Source organism: Psammomys obesus, unplaced genomic scaffold, assembly GCF_907164565.1.
Source record: "Psammomys obesus unplaced genomic scaffold, mPsaObe1.curated_primary_1811, whole genome shotgun sequence".
NCBI classification, from domain to species: Eukaryota; Metazoa; Chordata; class Mammalia; order Rodentia; family Muridae; genus Psammomys; species Psammomys obesus.
In genome coordinates this window covers 34,105,814-34,118,156 of record NW_026596046.1, presented here as the reverse complement: position 1 = coordinate 34,118,156, position 12,343 = coordinate 34,105,814, and the positions used below count along the sequence as shown (strand labels likewise).

Here is a 12,343-nt window from a genome sequence, read left to right as displayed (position 1 = left end):
TGGAGCTCTTGTTTACAAAGGAGAGGTGGTGGTAGAACTCCCAGGGCCAAGCTGGGGGAGAGGCTGGGCCCCAGGGTCTCCGAGCTGGGGGAGAGGCTGGATCCTGGGGTCTCCGGACTGGGGGAGAGGCTGAGCCCTGGGGTCTCCGAGCTGGGGGAAAGGCTGGGCCCCGGGGTCTCCCCCACTCACCAGTTGAATTCATCGTAGTCATTGTGGACTTCCCACCAGAAGTAGAGCCAGGTGAGCGTGAGGCTGAAGGTGCAGACAAGCAGCAGGAACCACAGGCGTTCCCACTGCAAGAACAGAGCAGAGGGCTGTGTCACATCGGGCTGCTCTCCTGGGACAGGGGACCTCCCTGTCTCCCTTCCTGCAGCCTCAACTGCCAGGAGCTGGTGAGAAGCTGAGGCTCCAAGAGGACTCAACCTGTCCAATGTCACAGAGCCCCGTTACAAAGGAGTGCACAGCCAGGAGCAGGGATAGGGGTCCACCAGGGAGCCACGGCCTAAGGCCTTTCTGCCGCCTCCGGGGGCCTGCCCAGGGTGCTCGCTTCTGAGCCCAGGCTCCTGGAAGCTGCACGGTTGGGTCTGTCCAGCAGGAATCAAAAAGGTGTGATCTGCCTGGTGTGCTCCCCCAAAACAAAGAAAGCCTCTCACAGTCTCCTGCAGCCCAGGCCAGCCTTGAACTCTTTATGTAGCTGGAAATGGCCTTGAACTTCTGTCCTCCTGCCCTCCAACTCCCATGTGCTGGGATTACAGGCATGTACCCCCAGGTTCCATTGTTTTTTAAGGTTTATTTTATGACTTATTTACTTGTGTGTGTGTGTGTGTGTGTGTTCGTGTGTATGTTCCTGTGTGTGGCTGTAGCCAGGAATCAGACTCAGGTCCTCTGCAAGAGGAGTGTGTGCTCTTTCCCACTGAGCTGACTCAGGCCAGCCAGGAGGTTTTTAAGGTGATGCTGGGTATCGAACTCGGGGCTTTGGGCACTGTAGGCGAGCACAATCAGCAGAGCCTCTAGCCCCTTGCTCCCCTCAGTCCATCCTCATGTGTTCACACGCTGCTTACCACCTCTACCCCATGCCACTGACAGAAACACTGGAGCCCAGACAGACCAGCCAGTTTGCCAGTCACACAGCTGGTTAGTGGCACGGCTAGTTAGCAGCACAGCTAGTTAGCAGAAGGTTAGGACCAGTGAGCTCCTCAGTAAAAGTGCAGCAACTGCTTCTTTCTCCCTGAGGTGCTGGGGCTTTGGGGGCTGAGCTGGGAAAGTTTACACCCTTTTCACTCCTGCTGGACACAGTGCCAGCCGTGCAGCTTCCGGGAGGCCTGGGCTCAGAAGCCTGCAGACGCATCCGCTGGCCCAGCCCTAGGTTTCTCAGCTTCCACCCCTCTGTTGAGCTCAGCAGCTCGAACTGGGGCAGATCATCTTGCTACGCCCTGCGAAGCTGCTGAGGTCAACGTAGAGAACTCAAGTAAGTCACCCCTGGAGTGTTGAGTCCCCAGTAACCCCATTTCTGTTCCACCCCTCCAGCACAGGGTGGCCAGCCTCGCAAAAAGATGAGGAGTTCCAACAGGTAAGCTTCCTCTTGGCCCCCTACCACTTGGCCAAGCAAGGGCACCCTTCCTTCTGTGTGTGGCCCCTAACCCCTAGCTTCATCCCCTCAACTGGGAAGGACCACAGGCCACTCCAACTTCCCATTTCCCACGGAGGACCCATGGAGTTGGGTCACATGCCACCTCCTCTGGGAAGCCCTCCTGGACTCAGCTGCATGCACAGTATCACTGCTCCTCTCTAAACTCACACTCGAGACCCTTAGATGACATGGGACTTGTTAGCACTGATGACTAGAAAAGACAGTGTCGGGGGAGTTAAAAACATTCCTAGCTTCCCAGAATCCCTCTATCCACATCAGTAATTAAATGCTGTGTTTGGAGCCAGACTGCCTGGGAATCTCAAATCCCCACCTACAAGCTGTGCACCTGACAAGCTGTGCATCCCTGGACAGGTTGCTCAACCTCTCTGTGCTTGTTTCTTCTCTACGAATGACAAACAGCAATAGCATTCACAGAACAGGGCTGATATGAACGGTCCCTTGCCACCACGCAGGAGAGGCTCCCAACCCGGATAAGCCACGACTCGGTATGTACTGACGCCCTCATGCCAGGGTGAGTCACTCAAGTTGGTGACCCATGTTGGGGTGAGTGGTGGCCACCACTCAGAGTCATGTGCAGGGCCGGGCTGCTTGGCCTAACCATGCTCTGCCTTTAAACAAGGATGTGAGGGTGACAGTTCTCACAAGCCTGGTCTGCTGTAGGTTCAGAGGAAAGTCTGCCCCTGTCTGCCCCGTGGGCCAACACAGCTCCAGACTAGAAGACTAGGAACAAGGCAGGACGTTTCTCTTCCTACGGGGACTGGACCCCCCGGGGGGAGGGAAACCACTGTCCAGGTGGCTGGGATAGTGGAGGAACAGAGTGAGCGGTGCTCAGTCCTTCTCCCCACACCCTGGCCACCCCCCCAGGCTCGGGTCCAGTCCTGACAGTCTCCCCCTGCTGCCTCAAGCTCCTGCTGGTTCATGGAAGACTTGTTTCCTGGACTCTAGCTGGCAGCTCCCAGGTCAGCCTTCACATCAGGCTCCCACTGGTCTCAGCTCCGCAGCCTCCAGGGCACACCCACAGCTGGCCCATGGGGTGGGGGGCTCAGGGGAGGGGGAGCCTGAGCCTACTGGGGCCTGTCCTAGGCAAATAGCCTGGGTGTGGAGAGGGCAGGGGCCCTGCAGGTGTGACACAAGCACCAGGACAGCACTGATAAGCAGTCAGGAGGCCAAGGCTGCGGGGGACAGGCTGGGGAAGGGGGAAAGGCAGGAAGGGCCCTGGGCTCGCTTGGACACATTCTTACAGTGTGGTGAGGCAGGGCACATGTGAGGGGCCACAGGCTCTCAGCAGCTGGGAACTAACAAGGTTAGAGACAACAGGCAAGGGCACCCAGGCACGGCAGGAGGGTGTAGGACCTCGGAAACCAGGAACTAGGAACCTCATTTTCAGAAGCCAGGGCTGGGGAACCTAGTGATTAAAGCCCCTTAGAAGCTGGAAGACATTAGGCCCCAGGCAGCTGACAGATGGGGATGAAGAGGCCCCAGCACAAGAGGCAGAGAGGCGTGTGGTTGTACCGAGAACAATCAGAGGAAAAAAACTGAATGGCAGGGGCAGGAAGAGAGAGGATGGGGAAGGAAGGCGAGGAGAGGGAAAGGAAGTGGCCTCCTAGCTGCTCCGCTGATAAAGAGGTTCCCAGCGGCACTGATGGGCCTTGTCAGGGAGAATTACCAAAGAGAAAGGCTGGGGCATGCCCTGCCCATTAGCGAATGAGGCTGGCGGGGCCCTGGGATGTGCAGAGGGCTTGCTGCCTCACCAGCCTCTGGGCCACACCAGTGGACGAAAGTCCTGGCCCTCTGTCTCTCTGTATTGATAGGAATGTGTTGTCGTAGTGGGTGATGGCCCCGAAAGGGAAGGACCATCCCATCACCTACGGGTGAGCAACTGAGGCAGTGGTCACACATGGACGGCCTTGTTGTGACAGTCATCTGGGAGATGGAAGTCAAGGATTCTCCTTACCCCAGGCCGAGTGTATGTTCACCCTTCTCTTTCTGCAGCCCTTCCCCCAATCTTAACCCGTGGCTCCTCCTGGATGCCTTTGTGTCCCTGTAGCACACCACAGGCCCCCACCTCCGAGCATCCTGTGATGACCCTAGCACCCAGCAACCTGCCCTCCAACTGCAGGTAGCAGGAGGCCTGTGCTGGGGCCTGCCACATGGGGAGAGAAGGCATCTGGGTGGGGAGAGAGGCCCGGCCTGGCCAGGCAGCGACCTGTATCCCTGCTCCAGGGGATGGAGGCTGTAGGCTGATAACTGCCAGGTGAATCCCCAAGCCCCCGCCCCCAGCCCCCACAGCCCTGTCTCATCTCCTCACAACCCTGCCCTGGCCCTCCAGAGCTGAGAACCCTTGTGACAGGCAGGGCCACTGAAGGTCACGGTCCCTACCTTCTGTTGATGAGCACTGGTACCCTCCTTGACTGTGTCCTTTAACTCCCACCCTCCACTCCTCCCCAGAGCCCTCTGCACTCCAAGCCCACGCTCACAGAAAGAACACATTAGCAGCCAAGCTCTGACAGTCCCCAAGCCCAAGTGGACACAGGAAGCATGGGCACCACAGGGTGGGTTGACTCTGCCACTGCTGGTTTCCTCTCGTTGCCAGCTCCTGGGTAGCCTCTGACTGCCACCAGGATGCATACAGCTGCCCATCATTGCTGAGCAGAGACCGGCTTCTGCCGCTGGCCCCACCCTGGCAACATCCAGACTGAGACTCAGACTCAGAGACGCTAGAGCCTGAGATGTCCCATTCAGCTCCTGCCTGCTGTTTACTACCCCCAGACCAGGACAGAGTGGGAGTTGAGCCTACTGCAGCTCAGACAGCCTCAGGGGGAGCCCCTAAAGCACTTTTGTCTTAGACCCTCAGCCTGACCAGAAGCTGGGCTCCGACACTCATACCCTCGGCCATGCTGAGTCCTGTTTGACTCCATAGCTGGTAGCCTTGGAGATGTCAGCATCTTTGAGCCCCAGCTTCCTGCTCTTAGAACGAGGACAGGAATAGTGTGCCATACAGGGCACTGAGAGCTCTCCTGCAGCATGGCACTGGCTAGGCAGGGAAGCTGTTTGCTTGGTCCCTTTCCTCGTTACCTTCCTAGCTCCCTGCAGTGGAGCTAAAACCTCCCCTGAGATGGAAACCACAGAGACCAATCCAGCCAAAGGGGTCAAACAGTACTGGGGTCAAGTGGCCAATGAGAGAGAGAGAGAGAGAGAGAGAGAGAGCCCTGCACCAGCACTTCAGCTCCTGACACACAGAGAGGGCTGAGCTCTAATTCTAGCCCTTTTACCACTGGCTGTGTGGCTGTAGGTTAGGCACTCAGCACCTCAACCCTCAGCTTCCTCCCCTGTTCATAGAGATGACATCACCACCAGCTCACAGGAAAGGGCCAGGCCCCTGCGATTACACATGTAAGCTGTAAGTAGCCAGATCCACCATGGTTCCTATAATTACCATTGGCGTCTGACAGCCCTTTAATTATGTGAAGACAGTGGTGAAGTCTTTACCCTCCCCCTGCTCTACACTGAGCCGTCCTCTGGCTGCTGAGGACAGCAAGCCCATCACCTGCACCCGGCCCAGGGTGGGCACCCGGAGGCACCCAGACAAAGAGGTGAGGCCTGGCTCTGCAGGCTTTGGGCTATGGGCCCCAGGAGCAGGCACTAGGCCTGGAGGCTGACCCTGGCATGCCTCTGCTCAACTCCTGCCTCAAACACAGGCTTGCAGCCCTACCTTTGGGAGACAGAGGCCTGGAGGAACTCTAAATGACATTAAGGACAGGGTTTTCTATCTCTTCCTCCCACAGTTCTACAAATCATGTGGGATGGTCTCAGGAAACTGAGGCCCAGACAGGGAGAGCAAGTGGCCTAAGGTCACAAAGAACAAACAAACACCACTGGTCAGCAAGCACTCGCAACCAGGCCTGGGTACCTCTGTGGTCCTCTAACCATCTCAAAGAAACAAGGGCCAGGGCATGTAATTAGCCTAGTCTAGCCACAGAGGAAGCAGGGTCAGAGGGTCAAAGCTTTGCCCGAGGAACCAGTGCGAGCCCCAGGTGGAAAGAACTCCAGGTTTCATCATCTTACCCCATTCACTAAAGAAGGGGAGAAACAAAGAATCAGGTAGAAGAATGGCCTAGGAGCAGGGCCACGGGGCTAGGAAACCAGTAAAGGAGCGCAGAGTGATGGGCAAGGCAGCACGTGGGATTGGGACACACAGGCATCCACTCTGAAAAGCTACCTCACACCCCACACCCCACACCAAGCCACATCCTCACCACGGCTCCCTTACAGCCACTCCTCAGGCCTGCTGAGTCCTTCCCCGTGGAGACCCAACAGTCTGCAGCAGCGACCAGGCGCAGACAGGCCACGATGGTCCTGGTCACGGATGAGAGCAAGGATTGCCTAAGATTGCAGAGGACAGTGGGTTTTATCATCTGCTACGGGAGGAGTGGTGCACAGAGGACTTCCTGGAGGAGACGGACAGGGCTGGGAGCAGCCCTCTGGGAAGGAAGGAGCAGAGGATGCAGACCCGAAGCAGTCAGGTCTTGTTCAGGGACATGGCTTCTCTTCTTACGGCCATTTTTTTTTTTTTTTAATTAAAAAAAATTATTGCTGAGTGGCGGTGGCACACACCTTTAATCCCAGTGCTTGGGAGGCAGAGGCAGGTGGATTTCTGAGTTCCAAGACAGCCAAGGCTACACAGAGAAACTCTTGAAACAAAACAAAACCAAAAACACATGTGTGCTTGCCCATATGAGTGTGTGGACGCCATGGTGCATATGTGGAAGTCAGAGGACAATTTTGCCAAGTCCAATCTCTCCTTCCACTTGTTGCAAGCTTGCACTTAAGGTCACCAGGCTTGGATGACAAGTGCCTGTGCCTGCTGGGTCATCTTGCCCACCCCCTCTTATTTCTTTTTAAGCTAAGGATGACTCTGGACTCCTGATGCTCCTGACTCTACCTCCCAAGTGCTGGGATTCCATAGTGCTAGTTAGCAAGCGTGAACATCAAAGCTAGCACATGCTGGGCAAGCAGTCTGCCAACCGAGCTAAGCTACGCTCCAGACCCCCAATTTAAGTTTTCATGTAGTCAGGTCTAGCCCCTTCCACTTTCCTCAGTTCCGCCTCCGTGCGTGAGGGAAGCGGCTGGGTGCAGACCCTACACTTAAGCTATAGTTACAGCACCGATTGCTCCGCCATACCCTCAGCCCTGAGCTCCACCCACACTTTTGGATGGCGGTACCCCAAGAGGCTCTCAGGAGCACAAAGCCTCAAGCATCTCTCCTTCTGACATCTTCCCAGACTCTCTGACTGTCTCGACAATTCCCCCCATGCTTCCTAAATAGAAGGGAAATTTAAAAATCGGGAAAACTGCATTTCAGTCCCTCTGGAATTTATTCTGGTGATGGGGTAACGAGTGAGTCTCCCACTGCTGCTGCTGCACAGAAGTCCCCACGCTCCAGGACACTTGCAACAACGTCCACCTCGGTCTGACACGGGGCAAGTTCTCTGGTGTCTGCGCATTTGTTTCTAGATTTGCAGCCTGTCTGGGCAGACGCGAGTGTGGCCCCACCTCGAGCAGACCTTCATTCAGCCTAGCTGCCTGGGGTCCAGTTCTGACTGGGAGTCCTGGAGCCATGCAAATCTCAGCACTCAGCGACACTCCTATCCCCTGCTCAGCTCACCAAGTTCCAAAGGAGAAGTGCGGGGCTAGGAAGGGGTCAGGAGTTCCTGGGAGGTGGAGAGGGGCGTGCCCTGGCAGGATTAAGCTGCCTCTGGCCCAGAGGATTTGGGGGAGGACAGCAGGCAGTGCTGAGATGGATGGCAGCATTAGGGCCAAGTTGGGAGGAGATTATTAGAATCCCACCACCAGCCAGTCCCTGGCAGCCGAAGCAGCTAGATTTATTTCTCCAGGCTACAGAAGGCTCGGCAATTAGGCCTCTATCTGCCCTCTCTTCTGCCAGGATGCCCTCAGAGCAGCTCAGGATGGGATCAGGCCCAGCTGGCAGCTCCTCTTTTCTCCTGCCCACCCCTCAGTCACGGGAGAGCTGGAGGACGCCGCCAAGGATGGCCCACTAAGCACCCCTCAGGCCCACCCAGTTTACAGGTCCAGGCTGGGATAGTTCACACACCCTCCCTAAGGCATGGTCCGGGCTTCCATCTGCTCAAACCTAGGGGCTGACTGTGCCCTTCCCAGAGGACATGAAAGAGGCCAGGAGAGCCTCTTCCTTACATTGCCCCACTGTAGAAGTAGAGGGTGAGGCCCAGAGAATCACCGCTAATCCCTCAGGGTCTTTCCGGGTAGCCACTGGCAGGAGAACGCTGTCAGGAGGTGTCTGTAGGAAGGGCACACTTTTCTCAGGGTTAGAACAGAGACATGGGACAGGAGATGCCTGCGCGCCCACCTAATACCCCATTTAACTGGCAAGCAGGCTGAGGTTGAGAGGCCTAGGGCGTGCTTGAGGGCCCAGACAGCATCAGAAGGAAGAGCAGAGTTAGAGACGCAGCTGACTGGCCAGTGGTGTCCATTTGTGTCTGGCCGAATCCACCCATAGTCTGGAATCTGCTTTAAGGGGCTTCATCACTAAGCCAACCTTGCAGTCTCTCTTCTCCTGCAACTCAAACCACAAGGCTGCCAAGACAGGAAGCTGGGAAGTTCCCCTTCCTCCTGTCCACCTGTAGAAGAAGCCAATATCAGTTTCAAGGGTGGCCTGGAGGACTCAAGGGCTGAAGTCAGCACCCTCCCCTGCCAACCACAGCCAGAACCCCGAGAGGCGCGACTGGAATACAGGCCCCTTATCACAAATGTGTGTCTTCCTGCTCTGGACCCCCAACACTCAAGAACTCGGGGGTTCCATGCCTGCACTCATACCCAGGTGTCAAATGACAGGCACATCCCCTAGGCAGCTTCCTCAGTCACTGTTCACTATCTAAGCTACTGTCCTTCCTGCATCCCTCTTAGCACACCTCGCCAAGCCTGAGCCAGGCCTTGAGTCTATTGGGGGGTCTAGAAAATCCTAGTCCTTGTGTCCTGTGAAAGCCCAATGAAGAGGAAGGAAGGCGATGGCTTGGTGTGGTGGAAAGATCTGAGTGAAGAGAAGGGGAGAAGAGGTGTTGGGACAGCGGGAGCAATGCCTCTGTGGTGAAAGGACAAGGTGCCCAGGAATACCAAGAAGCCTGGCTGGCATGGCCAGTATAGCTGGTGAGGAAGGGCAAGGGAGGGACTAAAATGGCAGGCATTCATGGCAAGAGAAGCAGTCATGCACCGCAGGAGGGAGGCCACTGGGGCTGGCGACACTGACTTGTCTGCTTACCCCTGCGGTCTATTCCCAAAGACTCATGTGCCTCACAGCACACTCTGCCTCCAGCCTCCCAGACTAAGAATCATGGGATGAGAGGGACTCTTCCTAACGCTCTGCCCAGGTCAGCCTGTGGCTGGACCTTTTAGGTGTCTGTGGCATCCCTCCCCTTGCCCACATCCTTGCACATGCAAATTTGTGCACAAGCAAGGGAGCGCGCGTGCGCGCGCACACACACACACACACACACACACACACACACACAATCGAATGCACACATGCATGAGTTTGTCCACAGATGTAGGCACATCACCTTCCCAAGCTCTACTGGCTCCCTCGTTCTCCTCTCAAGGGCTCTCCGAGTATTCTGTACCCCTGGGGCCTTGGCAAAGCTGGGCCCAAGGCTGAAGCCTGGGTTGCTCAATACTGCTGCAGGCTCAGGCCTCCCAAGTAGCCCGTTCCTCTTCCCCAGATGGGGCTCAGTGATTTTCAGCCCCCAAACACAAGTCAGTGGCAACAGACACCCTGCCCCATACACTTAACACCCAGTCCCAGCAGTCCCTAGACGCGGCTTTGATTTTCCTGGGTATCTATTCCTATCCACCTCTTGACCCTCACTAGCCTCGGCTCCCTTTCAAGAGAGGAGAGAACCAGGTCAGATATAACTGTGATTTGTGAACATGTGCCAGAATAGGGTTGTTGATTGAATACATAAGAACAGTCCAGCCTAGCACACTGGAGGTGGAAGAGGGGAGAAGATACTAGCCAGGGGTGTGGGCAGGGGTACGCACAGTGCCATGACTCCTCAGTGTGAATAAATCACTTTTCTTGGAGCCCTGTCTACAAGCTCAGAGAGATCAATTAAGCTTTTAAAAGGTAAGTGTAGCACAGACGACATTACCATACTCTGCTTGTTGGTGTCTAGCTGGGAAGTACCTCCAGGCCTCTGACCTAAATCCCTCTCAGGATGGAAGCTGGTTTTGATACCAATGCCTTCAGAGGACCCAGGGACTTGGGGGGTGGGGAAGGTTGCCAGAGGGTGGAGGGCCAGGGCCAGCCTGGGAACAGAACTGTCTCACTGAGTCCTTAATTGGCAGTATTAAAGTAATGAGTCACAAACAACAGCCAATTAATTATCCCCGGTTATAAAAAGCTCTACTTCTCTTCCTTGCTGTCGCTGAAGCACCCTCCACCAAGCTCCTCCACACCCTCAGACAGGGGCAGGAGAGGCCATTCCATCTCCATGCTTTCCACTCCCAGGCTCCATATGGTCTGTCCTGTGAACAGAGGCCTTGGGAGCGGGCTGCGGCAGATGTGAGTGGGCAGGAGAGTGGCCTTCATGCAGGGGTTCTTTGTCAAGCTCTGTGATCTTGCTCATCCCCAGGGTCTGCTTGAAAGCCAGTGTGGCTTGACCAGGCTGCCACTGGGGACCCCAGCCTGGCATCGGAGAAAAACCCTGCCTTGCCTCAGACCCTGTTCCTCAGGCAAGCCGCTTCCTGAGTCTGCTCCAAACCCCATCCGCCTTGAGCTCTCATAATCCATGCATCAAGCAAGCTGTCTTCCCGAAGCCTCCAGCAACTGCGGCTGCAGACCTGACATGGCCTCCTACACAGCAGCTCTGTGTCTGAACTTCCCCATCTGTGAAATGGGTGCACAATTAAATGTGGCCAGTAGGGGCATTGGAACAATTAGCCAGGCACTATCGATAAATCGTTCACTCCTTGCATGTGGTGTTAGCTCTCACCATGACTATTTGCCTTCTTTCCTAGCCCCAGAAAAAGAGGAGCATGACTCACTGCCTCCCATCGCACAGGTGACATCCTGGGGTGGCGGAACCCTTGCAGAGGCCTCTCTTCCCTGCTCCCGAGCTAACAGTGGCCTCTACTTGTCCAGCAGACTGGAGGTAGCCCCTGTTCTACCCCAGTTGCTTTTGTTTTGTTTTGAGGTGGGGCCTCAAGTAACTCAGGCTGGTTTGGAACTCTCTAAGTAGCAGAGAATGACCTTGACCTTTTGATCCTCCTGAGTGCTGGGATGCCAAACACGAGCCATTTAACCCTGTGCCTAGTTTATCTGTTGCTGGGAAGTAAACCCAGGACAAGCACCCTACTTACTGAACTCCATGCCTAGCCAGCACCAGCTATCTGAGACCACACATCTCTGTTCCCTTTACTATGCCGGCAAGAACACCCAGCCTAGCTCTGTAATCCCCCTCTGTGGCAGGAGGGGAGAAGAGCAAGGCGAGAAAGAATGTTCATGCAGGCTATGAGCTTCAGAGGCACGATATCAGCTGACTTTGGGGTCCCCTGAGGTGAGCCCAGCCATCTGCAGAGATAGAATGGACTGAGGTGTCTGTCACTCCTTCAGCCTCGGTTCCATACCCAACACCGCAGAACGTGGTGTCCTCACAGCCCAGACCACCCAGACTCCTAGTCACTGCTTCAGCGACTTTCTCCACCCCTCTGATGGTCCCAGTCATGCCCCTTCACTTCCTGACTCATGGCCTCGGAAGGCTGCCTGACCAGCGGCCTTTTTATTAGGAGCTTGGTCGCCCTCCCTTGCCTCAGCTTGCCTTCCACCCCCAGCTCTGCTCCTCACCACTGGATGAGCTTGGTCTAACCCTTTGCTGCTTCTTCTCCATGACCCATGGGTCACTAGGAGCAACAGAAATGGAGCCTGAGCACTGACTCACAGAGCATATAGGGTACCAGCCAAGAGGGAGGCCAGGTCAAAGAGTCTTGCCGCCTCTCCCAGGCCTGCATGGGAGCACTGCTATGGAACAAAGTGGATGGCCCATAATGCTGAAGTCGCTGATCTGGCCCCTTCCCACCTCCGAGACATAGCAGCCAAGGCTTGGTGTCTGGAATGACTTGTCCTAATGTCTTCTCTCAGGTGGCACCATGCTGATCACTAAGCATCCCAGGCTCACATGTTGGCCTATGATAGGGCACATTGCCGCCTCTCCCTCCCAGGTGCGCAGTTCACGGCCACTGGAAGAAGAGGCAGCCCTGACCCTTAATCTGTCACCTCTGGTCTGTGTCTCTCCCTGGCAGACAGATCCTGTCTATCTGAGAGAGAATAGCCACACCACCTAGTGCCCAGAACGCCAGCCCACTTGAAGGCCACAGTGGGAGGCGGGTTCCACCCCGGCCCTTCCAGGGCTACTCTGTGGCCTTGGCCATGTCCCTTCCTTTTCCTGGCCCTTGCTCTGTTTCCATGCTCTTGTCATGTTTCCTCCTCCATGCCGGAAGTAACCGGGTCTGGGTCTGCTCTGGTAGTTCATGCTTCTCACGGGGGTCATAGCCTAGGCTCCTGGCCCAGTCTTACACTCTGTCCCTCTCCATCACAAACAGGAGGGCAGGAAGGCAGGCAAGCACCCTGCCCTCCCCATCCCAACAGGCTGGCTGAGCCTCAGA

At 56.0% G+C, this 12,343-nt stretch overlaps 1 protein-coding gene across 3 annotated transcripts in view; it reads right to left on the bottom strand.

Annotated features, from left to right (window-relative positions):
- The window catches only part of Gdpd5 (glycerophosphodiester phosphodiesterase domain containing 5), a 76,100-nt gene that overhangs the window by 22,154 nt on the left and 41,603 nt on the right, over window positions 1-12,343 (bottom strand). For all 3 annotated transcript variants that reach the window (XM_055623627.1, XM_055623629.1, XM_055623628.1), the window contains one exon: window positions 190-293. In XM_055623627.1, the coding sequence (XP_055479602.1) occupies window positions 190-293 (104 nt within the window). The remainder of the gene's footprint in view (window positions 1-189; window positions 294-12,343) is intronic.